We start from the raw sequence: 23,131 nt of genomic DNA, 5'->3' as shown, positions 1-23,131 counted from the left end.
AAAACAACAAAAAGGAGAGCTCATTTACAACAATGCAGTCATTTATTTATTGAGTATGTGCACATTATGGTATTATTACTATACTGATTATACTTATCATGTGACTTCTAATTAGAAAATATATCAAAAAGCAAAACAGCAGATAGACAAAATTAAAGAGACAGAAGATAGAGATTAACAGATAAGGCAAATTATACATTGAGAATCCAAATCCAATACCTTTAAACATTTGGGAAATGAGGGGACAAATGGAAGCCAGATCAAATTTGTGTAAAACTATTCAGTATGTTTCTTTTGCTTCATGTCTGAAAAGTCTCTCCCCTTCAATAGGGATGACAAACTTCAAATGCCACACAAATGTTAACAGAATATACTAGATTCACACTGGAACAGGGGTAAAGAAGAAATTATTTTCTATAAAAGGGCTCCTAATGTAGTACTGCTTGAAAATGGTACATTTTTGTTGTAGATTATTTTAAACATAATGCTACACTAATATTTTGAAGATCTGAACTGTTATTTCCATTTGTTTTTACACTGTGACCAAATGATTAGGTTTTAGTTTTAGACTCTAAATGGAACCTGATTTAATAGGAAATAAACATGGTACTATAGTGATCCTATGGTACCCCTATGGGCGATTGGTTCCAAGGACCCCCTAGGATACTGAAGTCCGTGATGTTCAAGTCCCTTATAGAAAATGGTGTAGTATTTGCATATAACCTATGCACATCCTACCATATACTTTAAATCATCTCTAGATTACCTATAATAGCTAACACAATGTAAATGCTTTGTATATAGTTGTTATACTATATTGCTTAATGACAAAAAATGTTTGTACATTTTCAGTAAAGGCGCAACCATCCATTTTTTTCCCCAAATATTTTTGACCCACAGTTGGTTGAATCACAGATGCGAAGCCTATGGACATGGAGGGCCAACTGTAGAAGCATAAGCAGAGGCTACTTTTTAGGTTGCTACTTCACCAGGCAACATTCAGCCCATGTAAGTCCAGAGAAAGATTATAAATCTAAACTTATCACTAAAAATTTTAAAATGGGAAATAAATCCAAAGAGTTTTTAGTCATGCATTATGATTTTAATCTATGATATGCCAAGTATAGCATTCCAAAATATACATCTAGAAAGACTAAAAGTAAATGCTCTATAGTGAAGAAGTAATAATTAAAAAATGTTACTAATATAGAAAATTTATAATCAGAAAAATAAATATTCAGGGAGCTCACCAGAAGAATAAAGTGCTCTGCCAGTTATTAAAGGATTACTGCTGGTGAATTAAATACGGCATTCCCTACTGGAAATACAGAGATTCTTCTGGATTATGTTCAATATTTATTTCACAGGATTAACTGTTTTAGGAACAGATACAAAGCTTCGCCACAGAAGAGCTGGACAAAGCACAAAGACAACATGATATCTTAGGAAGCAATACTACCCTTTCAGGCATAAAATTTGTAGAAATGCAACATTATGCTTCATGAATAATGTGTAGAAAGAAGGTCTAATGAAAATGACATCCTTTAAGATAACTTTGTAAGAAATCTGGGTCAAATAAAATTCTTTGAAGAAAACATCCAAATGCCATTCACTTACCAAATACTATCTTGGCATATAACCTATGAAGGCAAAACTAAACAAACAAACAAAAAAAGCTCACACCAAACAAAACCATCAACTTATTTTGTATTCTATAACGTAAAAGACTGTAAAGATGTGACACTGTACATTATATGACAATGCACATTAGCCAGCAAGTCTTTTATAGGTGGTTTCAGCAGCAACGATAAATAATGCAGAATTCAGTTCCAGCACTTTATTTCAAAAGAAATTTCCTGCCTCCCTCCAAGATGCAGGGTGAGGAGGTAGCTTGGGGTTGCTATTGGAGAAGTATTCAGTTTGCTACTTTGTGTCACCCCTTGCCATTCTTTTATCCCCAGTTAATTATTATCTGCATATAATATAAATCTGCTAGACCATAAATTAACAGCTTTCAGGACAGATGCCTTGAAAGTTCTTAGGGAGGTTAAACAAATATTGTAGCCTAAAACCTCCTCTATAACAAACATGCACACAATGGAAGTGATGTCGTAAGTGAGTGATGGGGCAGGAAGGACCTAGGGCTCTTTCTCAACTATAAAAGCACCTTGCCTCAACCAAATTTAAATTATAACTTAGGGGGTTCATGGACTTTCATCCATTCTGGAAACAAAAAGAAAACAAAGAGAAAACCCAAATCAAATACCAGAATCTGTTTTCTCACTGGGCAAATAGCAACAGGATCCACAGTTTTACCACAATTGTTTCCCTGTCTCCATGTGGTATCTACATAATTCTTTTCCCAAAGGAGGAAATAAAATAACAGGCCAATCTGAGTAATTAAACACCCTTTCCAACACTACCAAACCTCTGTGAATAAGAGCTTTCAAACTTTGTGATCATATTTGAAATTGGTTCACTCATTATTGAGAGAAAACCACAATAAGTCTCAATTTCATCACATCCTCAAGCCAATCTTTTAAATTTTAAATGTAGAAGAAGAAACAAAATGAAACAAAAAGATTATTCTGCAAAGAGCTCTCAACTCTTCATCAGCCAGTGGCATAATTCAGAAACTGATTCAATTAATTTATTATTTGAGAAAAGGGGATTGAAAAAATTGGGGGGTACAATCTTCTGATTCACAATTCCCACCCCCATTCCTTTCTACTTATTATCTCTCTCTCCCTCTCTCTTTTTTTTTTTAAGAGACGAGTCTTGCTCTGTCACCAGGCTGGAGTGCAGTGGTGCGATCTCAGCTCACTGCAACTTCTGTTTCCCGGGTTCAAGCGATTTTCCTGCCTCAGCCTCCCAAGTATGTGGGACTACAGGCACGCCCCACCATGCCCAGCTCATTTTTGTATTTTTAGTAGAGATGGGGTTTCACCATGTTGGCCATGATGATCTTGATTTCTTGACCTCATGATCCGCCCGCCTTGGCCTCCCAAAGTGCTGGGATCACAGGCGTGAGCCACCGCACCCAGCCCTCTATTTATTCTCTCTAAAGAGACAGAAAACTATCAGAGGCCAAGATTATTTAATTAAATCTTTATCTTAGCACAGGGAAGGGAAAAAATAGAATCTGCCCAATATAGGTGATGAAGCATACACAATGAATAGAAACAATCACATTTTAGTAAAAGGCAAAAATTTGAGACTTATAAGCTATATGGTAGCTTATTTTTGAGTGGGGAAGAAATGAGAAAAGAATACAACATCTCTTACTGGCATGACACATTTTCATAAAAAATCTCATTGCCCTTTCCTACTAGAATGATCCACTGTAAGGCAAAAATAATATACAAGCAATTTTTTTTTTTTTTTTAATGAGATGGAGTCTCACTCTGTCACCCAGGCTGGAGTGCAGTGGTACGATCTTGGCTCACTGCAACCTCTGCCTCCTGGGTTCAAGTGATTCTCGTGCCTCAGTCTCCTGAGTAGCTGGGATTACAGGCACGTGCCACCGCATCTGGCTAATTTTTGTATTTTTAGTAGAGATGGAGTTTCACCATGTTGGCCAGGCTGGTCTCAAACTCCTAACTCTCAGGTGATCCACCCACCTCGGCCTCCCAAAGTGCTGTGATTACAGGTGTGAGCCACCACACTCGGCCTACAAGCAAGTTTTAAAAAACTGACACCTATTACTGATAAAATTCTCTGTTTAAAATCCTATTTACTATTTTAAAGATAAGTATTAGTTTTTTTTTTTAAATACAGTGATTCTCTTATTGATAAAATTTAAGGCATTTTCATTGCCTTTTGCAGATTTACTTATAACTACCTAACAAGGAAAGAAGGTATAATTATTTCAGATTGGATTATTTATTCTAAAATTAAATTCTTCACTAATTTATTCTAAGATGAATTTAATAGTCCATCAGGAAATTGGTTTTTATAAAAGTTATTTTATGGGTATAAAATACAGGAAAAAGTAATAATAAATGCCAAACTGTCTCTTTACTTTATGAAGCCAAATATTTCCTCAGACTTGGTTTTTAAAGCTGGAATTTATTCCTTCAGGGCCACTATTATTTCTCAAAACTCCATATAAATATTGAATCTAAAAATTAGTAATTTTAATTTTCCTTTTTCTCTTCAAATTTCTTCTCTTCTCTTGAACTGTTGACTTTCAAAAATTCACAGAATGAGCATGTTTCTTACACAGGGGCTTGTCCTTCTTGGAGAAAAAGGTCTGACCTTCTAAACTTTCACAACACACCTGAAAAAGAAACAGTATTTAAGAGGATATTATGCATTATTTAAGAGGATATTAAGAGGATTTTATCAAGTATGCTGGAGAAGGAGAAAGTGATTTTTTCTCCCACTGGATAATATGACAAAACACTTTAGTTGGTTAAGTTAGACTCCCTAATATTTCACGGTTACTATGACATTAGATATAATCTTTCAAAAGCAATGAAAAATAGCTTTTTCCTAGAATGTATTCTAATTTATAGAAAGCACTGATCATCACTTTTCTTTATCCAGAGGGAAGATTTATCCCTAACTTAAAAATCAGTATAGAAAGAGGGCTCATTAAATATATTTTATCTCCCCAAATTATAAACGTCTTAATTTTGCTTCGTGTTGTAGAGACTCATTTGCTTTACCAAACCCTCCCAAGCCCAACATTAGTTTGCCCCCAGTTAACACAGGCACAGAATACCTGAGACCTTTTTTTTTTTTTTTTTTTTTTTTTGAGACGGAGTCTCGCTCTGTTGCTCAGGCTGGAGTGCAGTGGCTGGATCTCAGCTCACTGCATGCTCCACCTCCCGGGTTCACGCCATTCTCCTGCCTCAGCCTCCCAAGTAGCTGGGACTACAGGCGCCCGCCACCTCGCCCGGCTAGTTTTTTGTATTTTTTAGTAGAGACAGGGTTTCACCGTGTTAGCCAGGATGGTCTCGATCTCCTGACCTCGTGATCCGCCAGTCTCGGCCTCCCAAAGTGCTGGGATTACAGGCTTGAGCCACCGCACCCGGCCCTGAGACCTTTTTTTTAAGGGCTGCCTTGTGTTCAAGCTGAGATATCTTTTGTTTGTTTCTTATAGCAAAAAAACCAGGCCAATATCTGGCTGCTGAGGATTATACAGTCAGTCCACTATCTACATTTATAGCTCCTTGTTCTTCCTATTGCCTTTGTTAATTAGAATGAACAGCTTTATTAGAACAGAAAAGGTAAATCTGCTAAAAGTTTTGCTTTTTATAGACTTTATGAAGTCTAAGAGATGGATGAGGTAAACCAGAAAAAGTTCAATGGTAATGTTTGGGGAAATCATTAGGCATTTATTAACATTACTTTTGCCCCCTTTGTACAGTGGGTATGAAAACTGTAGATATGTTAAATCTAATTTTAAAAAACTCAAACACCTGAACAGAGCACGTTTACTGGATATTTACTTCCTACATTTAGAAATTATATATTTTGATCTTTGAATCCATCCTAATCATTAAACATAAAACCAAACATATTAAAATATCAAATGAATAGGCAAATGCTTTATTACATGTTTATTGGACCATAGTCTCAAAAAGAAAAGAATATCCAGGGGCAATTGTTAAGAAATGACTCAACATATAGTTTATTCCCAGTGTTAATCCAATAATCGATTTTTATAATTATTTATTTATATTTTAAGAAGTACTTAACATTTCCAAAAACTACAACAAACACTCTAGTAACAGAGGTTTTTTTTTTTTTAAAGTAAAGGAATCTTACTGTTTTAAGAAATACATAGCTTCTCCTTATAGACAAAAATATATTAAATTATATTTTCTCTAAGGGCTAAGGATCTCACTGTGTGCCAAATAATTTCAAAAATGCCAAAAAATTTAATAAACAACTTTTGAAATTTACAAAAAAGTAAAAATAATTTTTCTTTAGGTTTGAAGGACTGAAAGACACAAGAGCTGATGTTTCCATTAAATACTAAAGCTAGAATTGGCCATACTTTACTCCTCTAATTAGGAAATAAGACATTACTTACTGAGCATACAAAGCAAGTGTCATGCCAGGTGTAGCCCAGAGCTTCCAGGAACATGTCACCAGCTTCTATGGGAAATTCACATCCATGGCATATAGTACCGAAGAGGGCATAATAATCTGTATTGAGGCAGGGCAGAGAGACATAAGTTAAATACGATGAAGTTTTAGAATGATCGTTCCTACACGGCAGCAACAAAATCAGGATTAGATGAGATGCTGAAGACAAAGATATTAGGAATTTGAAAAATTTCAGGAGATGGCATAACATTTGGCTTGAAAGATATGTTTAGCATGTTTTAGGATTACCTTGGTATAAATATTATTTATACAACCTAACATTGTTGATTATAATTTTCCATGTAATACTTCTCACTTCTCACCAACTACTTAATTGCCTAAATACATATAAAGAACTGTTCTGGCTGGGCGTGGTTGCTCACGCCTGTAATCTCAGCACTTTGGGAGGCTGAGGTGGGCAGACCACGAGGTCACGAGATTGAGACCATCCTGGCTAACATGGTGAAACCCCATCTCTACAAAAAATACAAAAATTAGCTGGGCGCGGTGGCGCGTGCCTGTAGTCCCAGCTACTTGGGAGGCTGACGCATGAGAATCACTTAAACCCGGGAGGCGGAGGTTGCAGTGAGCCAAGATGGCGCCACTGCGCTCCAGCCTCGTGACAAGAGTGAGACTCTGTCTCAAAGGAAAAAAAAAAAAAAAAAAAAAAAGAACTGTTCTGTGTCCAGTTAGCAGTAGACAAGACTGTTCTGAAGAAATACAAAGGACTTCTAATAACTAGCAACATTAAGACTAATGAACAGAGATCAAAAATAAAATCTGATATTGGCAAACTTCATAGCGTATCTGACTTGGTCAAGGAAGAAAAAAGAAATGTTACAGGAAACTATCATGAACAAGTGCTATGACTGAGTTTCTAGCTAGACTGTATCAAAACAATATTAGCCACAATTTATTTTGCTGTATTTTCCTTTCAATTTTATGACTTCATGTTGAAAACTCTTAGCCAGAAAAGACCATTTACTTCACATAGATTACAGTTACAAGAACACTAACAGGATTTCCTTCTAATGAAAGCAGTTTTGAAAAGATGTTTCTCTACTACTAAATTAGAATTTTCTTTTCTTTTCTTTTTTTTTTTTTCATTGGAGAGACAGGGTCTTGCTCTGTCACCTAGGCTTGAGTGTAGTGGTATGATCATAGTTCACTGCAGCCTCCACCTCCTGGGCTCAAGCCATCCTCCTGCCACTGTCTCCCGACTAGCTGAGACTACATGTACAAGCCACCAAGTCCAACTAATTAAAAAAAATTTTTTTTTTGTAGAGACAGGGTCTTGTTAGGCTGCCCCTGGTGGTTTTGAACTCATGGCCTCAAGTGATCCTCCTGCCTCGCCTCCCAAAGAGCTGGGATTAAGGGCATTGAGTCACTGTGCCTGGCTCTAATTTTCTTTTCTTTTTTGTCTTTTTGAGATACAGTCTCACCCTCTCGCCCAGGCTGGAGTGTAGTGGCATGATCTCGGCTCACTGGAACGTCCACCTCTCGGGTTCAAGTGATTCTCCCACCTCAGTTGGGATTACAGGCGCCCACCACCACACCTGGCTAATTTTTTTGAATTTTTAGTAGAGACAGGGTGTCACCATGTTGCCCAGGCTGGTTGCCCTAATTTTCTTTTATGCAGCTCCTCTCACTACTGTGTTGTCTCATGGTTCAGCCTTCGGCCTCTGACATTGTCAATCCAACCTCAGCTGGAGAGGAAGGCAGGCTATAATTTGCAATTTGATTAACCTTACTTAGCAACTGTCAATCTTTAGTATTCCTTAGCACCGTTTGCTCAGCATAGATTCATGCAGTCTACTGTGGGCCAGGCATTGTTCAAGGCACTGCAGGGGTACAGTGGTGAAGAAGACAGTTGAGGTTGCTTTCCTCATGGGGCTCATATTCTCATTGGAAAGAGGATGTCATGATTTATTGAATTTAAAAAATAAATAATAAATCATTTCAGAGTATGATAAGTACTATGAAGGAAAGAAAATAGTAATTTAATATAAAATAATTGGGGGTCACTACACTATTAAGGAAAATTAGAAAAGGCCTTTCTGAAGAGGTTAATAGTTGCAATGAAATGTGAATAAAGAGGAATCGCCACAGAAAAGCTGACGAAGAACATTCAAGTTAGAAGAAACAGTAAGCACAAAAGCTCCAAAGAAGGAAGGGTCTCGGCATGTTCAAAAAAAAGGCCCTGGGGCTGGGTATGGGTAGAATCTGGTGACAGAAGGTAAGGTGGGAGGAGATGAGGATGGCAAAACAGGCCCTCTGAGTGTAATTGGCCGGGCGCGGTGGCTCACGCCTGTAATCCCAGCACTTCAGGAGGCCGAGGCAGGCGGATCACTTGAGGTCAGGAGTTCTACATTACCCTGGCCAACATGGTGAAACCCCGTCTCTACTAAAAATACAAAAATATTAGCCGGGTGTGGTGGCAGGTGCCTGTAATCCCAGCTACTCGGGAGATGAGGCAGAAGAATCACCTGAACTCGGGAGGCGACGGTTGTAGTGAGCGGAGATCTGGCCACTGTACTCCAGCCTGGGTGACAGAGTGAGACTCCATCTCAAAAAAAAAAAAAAGTGTAATTTTTTTCTAGTGGAAGCCACTAAAGGGTTTAAGTTTGATCTAATTCACATTTCAAAAAATATTTCTATAGCTGCTCTGTGCCTGCTGTTTGGAGGTTGGAAGAAAGGGGAGGGGCTATTCCATTTAAGTGCCAATTACAATGCCCAAAGGGTGAAAGCAAGTTAGGTTCAGTGACAGCTGAGATGGAGAGAAATAAATGAATATGATATACATTGGAGGTAGAGCTTCCAGGATTTACTATTTAGATTGGATAAGGAAAGAACAGGGGAAAAAGCAGAATCCAACACGGCCTGCAGGTTTTTGGATAGTGGATGGTGGGGTTATTTATTGAGATGGAGGAGACTGGGTTAAGAAATCGTTTGGGGGTTAAAAGAAGAAAAAGAACAAAAATAGACCAAGTTCATTAGATGTGACATTTAAATAAATATTCAATAATGTTTTTCCTTTTCTATAATTATTTGGCTTTTAAAATATGACTTCAAATACATTAAATATGGTATTAAGGCTAGACTGTTTTGTGTTTTGGCTAGACAAGGGCTACCTGCCAGTTAGTCAAAATGTCTTCCAAAGCTGCTAAAACAAACAAATCAAACTAAAAACCACACAAAAAAACCCAACTCCTTCTTCAGAAAAATTAAGTGGAATTACAAAATGTGGAGTATTCTGGTTGAATCGAGGAAAGCAGCTTGTGGCCAACCTGTCCCAAAACAGCCCATGGGGTACTTCACTGGAATTTCTGGGGTTCCTGGGAGACAGTCTGGAATATATCCAGGTTGGTCCAAACTAAGGAACTGAAAGGAAGTGAAAATAAGAGAATACTGAGTGAGCAAAGAAGGGCTGAATGATTATGGTACAGCTTCAACTTAGAAGCTGACTGCTCCTTTAACTCCATTATTCTGGAATAACCCCTTCTTTCAGCACAGAGCTTTGAACTGTGAGGTAGAATAACAATAAAAGTAGTGAGAATGCAGTGGTAGTGAACAGAGCATAATAAAGGAAACATGTTCTACATTTTGAAATCTGTATGTGGTAGTAATATCTAAGTAAGGGCAATATTAATAAATAAATGTTATTAAAGTTCACTGACAGACTTTGGGAAGGAAAAGGAAACGTTCTGAGTTTGTGTGATAAGACAAATGTAGTAGATAGGTCCTTATAGCCTAGTTTATTAAAAATCATTTTACCAAGGGAACAATCCAAGTCAGGATTACCTTCTCATTCAGTAAAAGTAAAAAAGGATCTCAAGTTTATTTTCAAGGCAGTTGCCTTAAAGGGCAAATCAATATCATATTCTAAAGTGGATCATTTCTGATGTTTACAAAATTCACTACTGGACTATAAGAAGTGGCCTTAAGGTACATGATTTAGTAGAATTTACATCCACAAATTATTGGTAATTGAAGCAAAATATTTTTCCTACTAAGTAATGCTTACATTCTCAATTCTAATAATAAAGTTAGGAATATCTGTTTTGACAAAGTCACATTAAAAAGTCTATATAGGGCTGGGCACAGTGGCTAATGCCTGTAAACCCGGCACTTTGGGAGGCTGAGGCTGGTAGATCACCTGAGGTCAGGAGCCCGAGACCAGCCTGGCCCACATGATGGAACCCTGTCTCTAATAAAAATACAAAATTAGCTGGGCATAGTGGCACATGGCTGTATTCCCAGCTACTTGGGAGGCTGAGGCAGGAGAATTGCTTGAACCTGGGAGGCGGAAGCTGCAGTGAGCCGAGATTACGCCATTGCACTCCAGCCTGGGCAACAAGGGTAAGACTCTGTCTCAAAAGAAAAAAAAAAATCTACATAGTTTTCTCTATATGTTTAGAGTAACACTAAATGCTCCCAAAACAATTAAGAAAATAACTTTGCCTAATATTTTCATGAGCTTTATAGTAATATAAGGGTTAATGCTTTACCTTTATTCAAAATTCAAGAAACAAATGGCTCCCTGATCTTACCAGTCTCACAATAGGGTTCACCATCCTCCAAGTGAAAAACATTGTTCCGAATGGGCTTTCCACAGGCTACACACACAAAACAGGAAACATGCCAAGTTTGTTTCAACGCGTTGATGACTTCCTGTTACAGAAAGATAATTGGATGTAAAAAAAGAAGATGACAATAAATACATAAATGTTTACTCTAATATCTGTACCAGTAAATCCCTGTAAAGCTAATCCAAAGTAGGCACATGTACTTCATTTTTGTCTTGAGCTTTCCCTCAAAGTAACAGGAGATACTTAAGAACAGACTCACAAATCATCTAAACGGATGCATGTTTAGAAGTGTGTTCTTTACGAATGCCAATCAGTAAATTTAAACAATGATCACTATGTTATTTATACATTATATGTACAGTGAATAAAGTAAGCATTTCATAAATGCTTCCTACAAAACTTTCTGCTTCTTCTCAAAGGGTGTCAGGAAACATTAACTTACAAAGGTTTTATGGTATTATCTGCAAAAGTTCTGGGGGAAGGAGGAAGCATTTAAAAATTAAAACAAACCTATACTTTGGTGCCTTCTAGAAGCAATAATATTATATATAATATAACAATAAAACATAATGGGGCCGGGTGCAGTGGCTCACACCTGTAATCCCAGCACTTTGGGAGGCCGAGGCGGGCAGATCACGAGGTCAGGAGATAGAGACCACCCTGGCTAACATGATGAAACCTCGTCTCTGCTAAAAACACAAAAAATTAGCTGGGCGTGGTGGTGGGTGCCTGTAGTCCCAGCTACTCGGGAGGCTGAGGCAGGAGAATAGCGTGAACCCATGAGGTGGAGCTTGCAGTGAGCCGAGATCCAGCCACTGCACTCCAGCCTGGGCAACAGAGCAAGACTCAGTCTCAAAAAAAAAATAAAAAAAAATAAAAAATAAAATGTATATAATTATATAAAATTATATATATATTATGTGTACATAATGTATATAAATGTATACAATGTAATAAAATATAATAAAATATAATATAATCCAATCAGTTTAACACGTATTTAGGCTTTTGGAAATCAGCTAAGATGGCACTAAGCACAGACTCGAAAGTCTAAAATTTGGACCATATTCTAGACAGCAATGGCCCAATGGTTAAATATACCAAGTTAAAAAGATTTGGGCCAGATATTAATTAGTAAAAGATGTTTTGGGGTGTTGGTTTTACAAGAAATCATTTCTTTGTATTGAGAGACAGATGGAGCCATTAAAATAATTTCTGATGAATAGTGAATATTCTTTCATAATATTTATCACAAAAAAGAATATTATACATAAAGCACGGTTACAATTTTGTAAACAAATTACTGATAAAGAGCAAACTGGAAAAAAACACATCATAAGGTTAACAGTAATTATCTGTGACTGGTAAATATTTAGGTCATTTAAATTTATTATTTAAATTTTTTGTGTTTTCTAATTGTTCTTGCGTGAACTACTTTCTTTTATAAAAAATATCAAAATAAAATGAAATAATATAGAATTATTAGCCATAGAAATTGTCATAGTTCACTACTGAAGGACAATGGGAAGAAACAGACATTTAGATCCAAAAAATTCACCATGAACATCTGTAGAAGATGTACATTGAATCAAACTATCTCCCAAGTCTTCCAAAATATTCTTCACTTTCCATCCTTGAGACAAGTCTTTAACAGGTAATCAAACAACTAAAAACCAATCTAGACAAGCTTTCGCAGTTCTGGCCCATCTCCAAAGCAATGAGTATGAGATTTCCATTTCCTAGAACTTTATTTGGGTCTAAGACTCTAACTTCACTTTGTTTTATTATTCTAGCATTCACAGAATACCCGGATACACTAAAACCATATTAATGAATATTCTATTAATTATTTGTTATCATTTGGGAAGGTACAGTCTGAATCATTTCCACTTCTTTGTTCCCAACATATTACATAAATTAATAATCTAGAAATATTTCAGGTGGCATATATATAATTTTAAGTGTCTTCAACGTTTTAGACATATTTAAGGATATCCTAAGAGATATCTTAAGACTACTCAATAATTCATACTACCTATTCTCTCAATTAACAATAATTAGAGTTTCATTATCATATTTCCACATCGAGAGTATATTAGAGTTCAGCAGGGCCATTTCCAACTTTTGTGTGAAGCCAGGTACTTTGGCTTCTTCTGAAATCAGATTCCAGCTCCTAGTCACCCATAAAGTATGCCTGGCCCTTACTTTTTCATTAGAAACCAGGTATTCCAGAGCAAGAAATTCATGTATTCACCATTATTTATTATGTACTGTATCTGATTCCTAAATTACTCCTTTTTTTGCGAAAAAAGGAAAAAAAATATTTTCCATCACATGTGTACTCTCATAAAACTGAGATTATATTTTTAAACATTGTATGTATTCAAGAAAAATATATCATTTATAAACCTCATGTTTTATATATTTCATGAAATCAGTGTCCTGTGCTTGAACTCTGACAAGTGGGGAAATACTGCTCTTATAAAAGCTATGGAATTTAATTTAAAACAGTGAAGGTGTCAGTTCTGAGAACTCAGATGTGTGTGGTCCTATGCGACCTCTTCATTCCTGAGCAAACAGGCTCCTGTTGAGGAAGCACACCCACAGTAAATTATTTTTTCCCCACAGTGGCTAGACTTTCACCAGACAAGCCAGCACTCAGTGAGACAAAACCAAAGACAACCTAACCCCATGAGTCTGATATATTTCCACAGAGGTCTATTTAGTTTTGCTTTACAATAATAAATAGTGATGAAAGCAGAGAAGGCATAAAGCAAGAAGAAAATAAAAAGTTAAAATGATAGAAGAGTTTCATATCAAAAAATTATTCTACTTTAAAACTCATTGAGAATAAAAACGTTTCCATTACTTACTCCAAGGATCTTCCTTTGACATCGACCACATTCAGGAGCAAAGAATTTCTCATAGCACAGCTCACAATACAGGGCTCCTTTCTCCTCTACAAATCCAATGTAGGCCATTGTATTTTTGCAGTGAGCGCAGTTGAATTCTTCTGGGTGCCAAGATTTCCCCAGTGCCACTAAGAATGGTCCTCTGACAGAAGAAAAAGAGGCCAACTAAGTTTGAGAATAAAAGTTTCTAGGGTTAGCCTGGATAGGACCTCTTTTATGCAATGTCCAACCAATTAAATACTTGCTCAATTTTCCTTCCTAAGGACTGAACTCATGGGTGTTGGGTGTTGTAAATTCACAGTGGGACTCTGCATTGATGTGAAGAGAAAAGGGGAGAGGCGTACTTCAGGGATTCCTTCAAGAAAGGGCACTCCCCACCCCTTTTTCTGTCTAAGGGAATTTGGTGATATGTTTTATTGAGCTGAAATGAGGCAATCTGTCTGTACCATGGGTAGGATTGAGAATGAGGATGCTAACTGTGACTGTGACAGAACATGAGGCAACCAGAAAAAAATACATGGTTTAGGCAGAGATGAGACTTTGACATTTCTATAAAAGAAACAAACAAAAATCTCAATTTGGTAAGTCAAAAGTGCTAAAAATAGTAGTAACTATTACCTGAGATAATTTCTCTTCCCCACAATCATTTCTCTTCCCCACACATTCTTTCATATACTTATTTCTCAACTTTACTAAACACATCAAATCCTCACCCTCCAAAATGACTACAGAAAGTGTAAACTAGATATTATCGATTGTCTGAAACTACTCGGAAAGATTTCATTTCATTCAAATATAACTGATTTATTTCAAAAATTTAATTTTATTATGGTAAGAACCCTTACAATGAGATCCACTCTCTTAACAGATTTTTAAGAGTACAATGTAGTATTGTTAATTATGGGCACAATGTTGTACAGCAGATCCCTAGAACTTATTCATCTTGCATAATTGAAATTTTATACCCACTGTGCACCAACTTCCCTTTTCCCCCTCCCCACCATGACTGATTTTTAACACACATTTGTATCAAGGTAACAAATGTTTGTAAAGAGATTTTTTTTTCCCCATTAAATACTTTATGGTCATGAACTGATAAGATGGGCTTGGTTTGCTTGGCAGGAATCCATTATGAACCCTTATCTAGTCATGAAGCCTGAAGAGACTAACCATTCTAGCCTCTGCAACATACTTTTCAGTAGCTATATCACACTAATTTATATTCATAGAGCAACTTTACCTCCAAGGCACTTTTACACTTATCTAATTTGTCCATGCAACATTCCTGTGAGATAGACCAGGACAGTTATTATGAATTCAGTTTAACAGATGGAGAAGCCAAGGTACAGAATGTTCACAAGATATGACAAATATCATAAAATCACTGACCGAGCCAAGGCTAGAAGCTGAATTTCCTGATTTCTAGTATGCCACTCTAGTCAACTGATATTCTGCCTTTGACCTCATTAACATCACTTATCATCCCTAAGCGACCACATGGTAATTGTTAGTAAGCATCAGATACCAGACTTCTAGGCAGATTATTAACAGGAGAAGTTATAGCAATGAGTATCACAAAGTCAGAGCAGTTTTAAAATTCTGACAATAACATAAACCTTGCTATTCAATAATTATCTCCCACTGCAAATTCTTTGTCAACAGATTGATGTTTACTCAGAATCAGCACCTAATTCTGCAAGAGTCACAAAAGGAGAAAGGCTCTTGATGAGTGATTAAAAATTTTAAGTGGGATGTAAGAGGGTATTTTCTAGTCCTACTTTTTTAAACTTGTTTCTTATTAATAACATGATGCCATTTTGTATAAACTCGTACATATCATTCTCTTAAGTTTGAGATAGGCAGTTAATTATCATTATTTTTAAAACTTTAGGGTACCATAATTTTGTTATGACTAATAAGGAATGCCTTTGTTTACTAATTCCTGCCAGAAAATAAGGGCTAAAGATCACCAATTCTGTAATCGAATATATTACTTTTGGTAAGTGGTCCGTCATTTTTAACTGACTTATAAAATAACAATCCTACTCAACAAGTTCCTTCATCTGATTTTCTCAGTGTATGTTTGGCAAGTAGTTTATCAACAAAGATAAACCAGGAATCACACTGCTCAAAGCCAGACAAAGTTTGATGAGTGTCCTGTGTTTTTCCACCAGGTGGGTAACAGGTTATATATGTATGAAAAATCTTCCATGCTCAATTTACTGTGACCATAACACAGAGCATGGTAGAGCCTTGGGGTTTCACGCTACTCTCTAGGTGCACATTAAAACAGATTCAAAACCATTTACTAGGGTGAGTTTTTTACTAGGGCACATCTTCAGCTCATCCATAAGGCTGAAGGACTCTTGAGGCTAGTATTCTTATTTGGCTTCTCAGTTTTCAAAGAAGTCAATCCAACTTCAAACTGCATTCTGTTAAAGCATAAGTGTTGGTATGTACCTGGAACAAAATGAAAAGCTCTGCTCCTGGAACATGTCTATCAATGTATCAAATATTTGACAAAGTTCATCTGAGAGGAAAAAAAGACATTCAAGAATAACTGACCAAGGAAAATACATTCCATTTGCCAGATTTTCTAAAATATATGCTGAATTCAAGTCAGATCATCAGAAAACTGGGTTCTGTGAATCACAGCATACTGGGCCTGCTGCGCCCCACAGGATTATTCCTTTTATGAACAGTGCTTGTTGTGATACATGAGCCTGTACTGATAGTTGTTACAGGACACAACTCTATGAAATTCACCCTTGCTCTTCCTGCAAGTTGTTGCTGGAGTGTTGTTAGATCACCCAGCATCATTTTCACATGGACTCATTCAGAAAAATTCCTCTCTGATTTTTGTAGCGAGAACTATTATGCTTTTCCTCAGCAATAGTCTTATTTTTATCTTATTGTAAATTGCAAAACTACCTTTCATTTTTGGTAGACTACTAGAAGGCCTAAAGTCAAATTTACAGTCCAACCAGAGGTAAGTGGGCAAGTCATTATTTTAGTATTGTCCAGTCTGGACATTAGCTTCATTTTTAATGAGCCTATCCATGAATTTAATTCTTTTTCCCCTTTTGTAATTTATAAGATTATCTTATATTTCACATACCTGTAAAAGTCTTTCTACAAACTTGCTGGGATATAGTTCACTATAAATACATAAATTAAAACTATAGTCAATTAAAAGGATGACTTTAAAGTATTTCATTAGTTCCCTTCAAATAGCAAAAGGAATTTTAGACAGTAAAGAAATTCCCATTGCACCTTTAAAAAACAAGTTGAAAATGACGCTTGCTCATGTCAGATCTGCTCTCTTAAACAAGCATGCTCAGGGCAACTACTGGCCTAACTTGATACTTCTTGACTGTCCTGAAAGAGCATCTTTCCCCACCAATGCCTTGAAATTAAGCATAGATTAAACAATAAAATGAAGCTTTTACATACAGCAAAGTGTTTTCTTCTCTGTGTCAGCAAAGACTAATTTAACAAATTCATTAACACAGGATTAATACTAAATAAGTTCTTCTTGTTCCAGGTAGGATTGGGTTTCCATTTGTGAACAGGAATGACAGACCTGGATAACTGCAAAGTGGAATTAAGTATTCAGCTATCTCTTCTAATACTCGATGTCCTGTGAGCCCTTACTAAGTACATGTTGACTGACAAATGGAGGGCGAGGAGGGATTTAAAGCATTTGGTTGGCTGACAGAGAAGAGCTATGGCATGAAACTTTCACCCTGTTTATCTTCTGTGAGACCTATCCAAAAAGCGGGGGCAGCTGGGGAGAAGAAAGGAAAGGTAGGGAAGGATGCCAAGGAAGAGTTCAGAGAAAAAGGAAAGCTTACAAATACAAAGGTGAAAGGAACTCAGATTTCAACAGGCACAACCTAACTGGGATTTAGCTTCAAAATCTGATGCTTATTTTTTGCTTCCCTTTGTTATTTAATTCTCACAATAACCCCAGTGATAGAAATTAACTTTTTCATACACATGCAGATGAAGGAAACATCAGAGAAATCAGCCAACTTTCCTAAGATCATATGGATGACGAACTAACTGTAAAACTGGAATTTTTCAAAGCCCGACCACAACAGATTTTATTCGACTGAAAATTACTGTATCAATAGAAGTCAAAAACAAAAGTTTCCCAAAGCTATAAAAAAACTGACATGCTCAAGAATAAAAACAGAATCTGATATTCTACTTAGTTAAATACACTAATACAAATGTACAAACCACTTTTATGTTTTTGTTTTGTTTTGTTTTGTTCTTGCCAACATTAGGAAGGGCCTGGCATGAGCAAAAGAACAACACAGCCACAGGAATAGAGTGAAATAGAAATAAGATAATTGGGAGAAACTGCACATATATACATTCACAAACATTTACACACAAAGACACAAGCGGGAAGAGAGTAAAAGAGAATTAAACACACAGTGACTATCGTCTTAGAATATTCAAAACTGCAGACAATAACAATCCTTCCTAAAATTTGGAAACACTGTATTTGTCACTCTTAATTCTTCATTTCCAGTGGATTATACGCAAACTTTCCAATTTGGAACATTAAAAAAATAATTCTTTCATTGAATGTCAACTTTAACTTTTGGTCCTTTAACATACTACATTTAAAGCGTTGTGAGGCCACCTATAGTTTTATATCTGAAAAGCATAAATGACTTGCTTCTCAAAAATAAATGCACAGGTAACATCAGTTTAAACATAATAATGAATACAGAGAACAAGTTATAAAGGAGGTGACCTTAATTGAAAAATTTTTAAAAGCCTACTGGAGACAACTACAGTCAATTCTTTTTATTGAGATTATAATAAAAATCTGCAAAGCAGGATAAATGTAATTCAATAATAAGACAAGTGAGATATAATTTCAATTTGGCAACACTAATATACATTCTACAAATATTTAAAAGTTCATCAACTGAAAAAATTTACTAAATGCAGTATGTGCTAGGCACTGTTCTAGAAACAGGAAATCTGGCAGGGAACAAAGCCAAAAAAAGCCCTGATTGCATGGAACTTATTATTATATGCTAACATAGGACAGGGAGATGATGTAAGATAAATAAAATATATGGCATGTTAGATATTAAAGACTGACAAGAAAAATAAAGCAGGGAGGGCAAAGAGGAAGATGGTATATGTGGTAAGTAGGGATGAAACCAGAGAATTTAAATAGGTGACCAGGAACACTCTGATATTTGAGTAAAGACCCTCTCCATGAATGTGGGTAAGAACCTGTGACCATGATGGGGTACACTTCTGTGATTAGATAACTTTGAATGGCAAAAAGGATTTTGCAGATACAATTACATCCCCTAGGTTAGGCATGGTGGCTCACTCCTGTAATCCCAGCACTTTGGGAGGCTGAGACAGGTGGATCACTTGAGGCCAGGAGTTCGAGACCAGCCCGGCCAACATGGTAAAACCTCGTCTTTACCAAAAATACAAAAATTAGCCAGGCATGGTGTCGCGTGCCTGAGGTCTCAGCTATTCGGCAGGTTGAGGCAGGGGAATCACTTGAACCCAGGAGGCGGAGGTTGCAGTGAACGAAGATTGCGCCACTGCACTCCAGCATGGGCGACAGAGTGAGAATCTGTCTCAAAAAAACAAAAACAAAAAAACAAAACCAAAACCAAAAAAACAATTACATCCCCTAATCAGTGGATACTGAGTTAATCAAAAGACAGATCATCCTGGATGGGCCTGACCTAATCAGGTAAGCCCTTAAAAGAAGTTAAAAAGCAACAGGAGAGGCTCTACTGCTGGCCCTGAGGAAGAAAGCAATTATGTTGTGAACTGTCTAAGGTGGGGATGGCCTATAAGGACATCAGTCCCAGAGCTGCAAGGAACTGAATTTGCCCAACAACCTGAGTGAGCTTGGAAGAAGATCTGGATCTCTAGATGATAACTTCAGCTCAGCTGATACCATGATTTCAGCCTGGTGAGATTCTGAGCAGGGTACTCAGATAACCCATAGGCTCATGACACAGAAACTGTGAGATACTGGCTGGGCATGGAGGCTCATGCCTATAATCCCAGCATTTTGGGAGGCCAAGACGAGCGGATCACTTGAGTCCAGGAGTTCGAGGCCAGACTGGCCAACATGGTGAAACTCTGTCTCTACTAAAAATACAAAAATTAGCCGGGCGTGGTGGTGCAGGCCTGTGGACTCAGCTATTGGAGAGGCTGAGGCAGGAGAATCCCTTGAACTTGGGAGGCGGAGGCTGTAGTGAGCTGAGATCCCGCCACTATATTCCAGCCTGGGAAACACAGTGAGACTCGGCCTCACAACAAAAAACAAAAAACAAAAACCTGTGAGACACCTTAGTGTTATTTTCAGTGATTTGAGTCTTCCTTTTCTTCTCTTGGTAGTTTAGCCAATGTTTGTCAATTTTGTTGACCCTTCCAAGGAACCAAATTGTAGTTTCATTGATTTTTTAAATTCTCGATTTCATTCATTTCTGCTGTAATCTTTGTTCTTGCCTTCCTTCTATGTTTTGGATTTAGTTTGATATTTTTCTAGAGTCTTAAGGTAGAAGGCAATATTACTGATTTGAGATCATTCTTCCTTCTAAATGCAGACATTTGCCAGCTATCAATTTTCCTCTAACCACTGCTTTAGCTGTATTCAATAAGTTTTAGTATATTATATTTTCATTTTCATTCAGCTTAAAGTATTTTCTAGTTTCCCTTGTGATTTCTTTTCTGACCCACTGACAGTTTAAGGAGTGTGTTTTTTAATTTCTACATATTTGTGAATTTCCCATATTTTCTTCTGTTATTGATTTCTAATTTCATTCCATTCTGGTCAGATAGCATACTTTGTATGACTTCAGTCCTTTTAAACTTATTGAAACTTGTTTTATGTTTTAACATATGGTCTATTCTAGAGAATATTCCACATACACATCAGAAGAATATATAATTCTGCTGGATTCTACTGTTGCTGAGTGGAATGTTCTATAGATACCTGTTAAAGTCTACTTGGTATTTAGTGTTGTTCAAGTTTTCTAATTCTTTTTGCTATTCTGACCAGTCATCAATTATATCCATTAATTAACGTGGAGTGTTGAAGTTTCTAACCATTACTACTGAATTATATATATTACTCCCTTCCATTCTGACAGTTTTTATTTCACTTATTTTGATGCTGTTAGGTAAATATATGTTTATAACTCACATTTTCTTGATGGATTGAACTTTTTATCATAAAATGTACTACTCTGTCTCTAGTAATTTTTTTTGTCTTAACATCGATTTTATCTGATATTAGTATAGTCATTCTAACTCTCTTATGATTACTATTTGCATAATTTTTTTCTATACTTTTACTTGTAACATATTTGTATCTTTTATTTTAAACTGTTTCTCTTGCAGACAACTTATAGTTAGATCGTAATTTTATCTACCCTTTCACTCTCTCTTTTAGCTGTAGTGTGTGATTTATTTATGTTTAATGTAACCTACTGATGAGGTGGCGGGCGCCTGTGGTCCCAGCTGCTCGGGAGGCTGAGGCAGGAGAATTGCGCGAACCCGGGAGGCGGAGCTTGCAGTGAGCAGAGAGCGGGCCACTGCACTCCAGCCTGGGTGACAGAGCGAGACTCCGTCTCAAAAAAAAAAAAAAAAAAAAAAAAAAAAAAAAATAGGATTTATTAGTGGCATTTTGCATTCATTTTCTCTATGTTGTATGTCTTTTTTGTTCCCTTTCCTACATAAAAAAGTGAAAGAGGAATCAAAGTCATCAGCTAATAGTGAGGATGGGAAAGGAGATTTTAGAAGTTTGAGGAGAAAGAAGATGTGAAATGGGTTTTTGGGGGAAAGTGGGAAAGTAAGAATATTAGAGAAACAGCAGTCTTTCGTTACTATTAAGAATATACCCAGGGAAAAGAAGGAACATACCTGAGATTAGTAGTGATGAATTTAAAAGGAGACTGTAAGTGTGATTGTGGGATTCCTTCCAGTCACACCCATCTGTTGGGGTGTGAGTATGGGGTACGCCAGTATGGTAACTTGCATAGAAGTTTTCAATGGACATTTGTTGTACAAAATATTGATTTGATTATGAATAGACTTCTGAACCTTACTGCTTTCCATTCTTTTCAAATAAAATAAATTGGTTTATTGAAGTTGGATAATCCTCACCTCTCCTTTTTGCACCAATGTAATCCTAGATGTATCTCTATTTGACTTAGCATATTAATTTGTTAGTTGATTTGCTTGTCTGTATTTTTGATTAGACTATAAACTGAATTAGTTTGCCAGGACTGCCTTAGCAAAGTACCACAGACTGGGTGACTTCAACAACAAGAATTTATTTTCTCACAGTTCTGGAAGCTAGAAGTTCAAGATCAAGATGTCAAGATGGCCTCTCCCCTTAGTGTATAGATGGCCACCTTCTCCATGTGTCTTCCCTCAGTATGTGTCAGTGTCTCAATTTCCTCTTATGACACCAGTTAAATTTAAATAAGGCCCGCCCTACTGACCTCATTTTACCTCTTTAAAGACCAAAGTCCCATTCTGAGGTACTGGAATTTGGGATTTCAGCAAATGAATTTTGGGAAGACAATTCAGTTCATAACAGTAACCTTCTTAAGGAAAAAGAGCATGTCTTTGATTTCTGTGCCAGTGATACCTAAGGAAAGCGGCACACAAAATACTCAACGAATGTTGCTTATACTTTTGTATTAGATGAGAAACTAGAAAAGTGAGCCCTAGGTCACCTATATGAGTTTAAGAATACTTATATGTGGTACAAAATAATTTTAGAGGGGAGATGAGAATATTTAACTGTTCAACTTGTTTATTATCTATTCTCTTCTTTCTCATTCAAACACTATGAATAAAAGTACATTGCCTTACTCTTCAGTTATGACAGGTTTACTGAGGGTGTTTTTCTGATTTAATACAGTAATATATATCATTGTGTGTATATTTACTAATCACAAACACACAAACACACACACCCCTGTGCAATAAATTAGAAAGACTGAAGTCAGAGAGAGAAGAAAATAAACATCACATCAAATCCAATTATCTGGGGATTATAACTCTTAATTTTGGGGTATAGTTCTCTTTTGGTCTTTTTCTAAAGCACACTGGCTATATGTATTGTTTACTATTATATTTCTAAAATCAGTGGGATAAAACAGTGTCTGGTTCATTATAGGACCCTCAATAAATATTTAATGAATTAACGAATGTATTTCAGAATCAAACAGATGGGTTCCAGCCCTGGCTCTACTATTTAACCAGCTTTGTGACTTTGGGCAAATCAATCTAAGTCTCTGTATTCCCATCTGTAAAACAGGCATAAGAATATATCTACTAACAGGAAAAATAAGTCAGTATATGAAAAAGATACTTGCACATGCATATTTACAGCAGCACAATTCACAACTGCAAAAATATGGAACCAGTCCAAATGCCCACCAATCAATGAATAAAGAAACTGTGGTATATAAATACAACGGAATACTACTCAGCCATAAAAAAGAATAAATT

The 23,131-nt window shown here is 36.5% G+C and overlaps 1 protein-coding gene across 7 annotated transcripts in view; it reads right to left on the bottom strand.

The window, feature by feature from the left end:
* Positions 1-20: 20 nt before the first annotated feature.
* PDLIM5 (PDZ and LIM domain 5) overlaps positions 21-23,131 on the bottom strand; it is a 211,101-nt gene continuing 187,990 nt past the window's right edge. For all 7 annotated transcript variants that reach the window (XM_007999300.3, XM_007999301.3, XM_007999302.3 and 4 more), the window contains 4 exons: positions 13,562-13,742; positions 10,650-10,770; positions 6,044-6,159; positions 21-4,279 (listed from right to left, as the gene is read on the bottom strand). In XM_007999300.3, the coding sequence (XP_007997491.3) occupies positions 4,190-4,279; positions 6,044-6,159; positions 10,650-10,770; positions 13,562-13,742 (508 nt within the window). In that variant the 3' untranslated portion in view covers positions 21-4,189. The remainder of the gene's footprint in view (positions 4,280-6,043; positions 6,160-10,649; positions 10,771-13,561; positions 13,743-23,131) is intronic.

Source organism: Chlorocebus sabaeus, chromosome 7 (genome assembly GCF_047675955.1).
Source record: "Chlorocebus sabaeus isolate Y175 chromosome 7, mChlSab1.0.hap1, whole genome shotgun sequence".
Classification (NCBI taxonomy): domain Eukaryota; kingdom Metazoa; phylum Chordata; class Mammalia; order Primates; family Cercopithecidae; genus Chlorocebus; species Chlorocebus sabaeus.
This window is presented reverse-complemented; position numbering and strand designations above follow the sequence as displayed.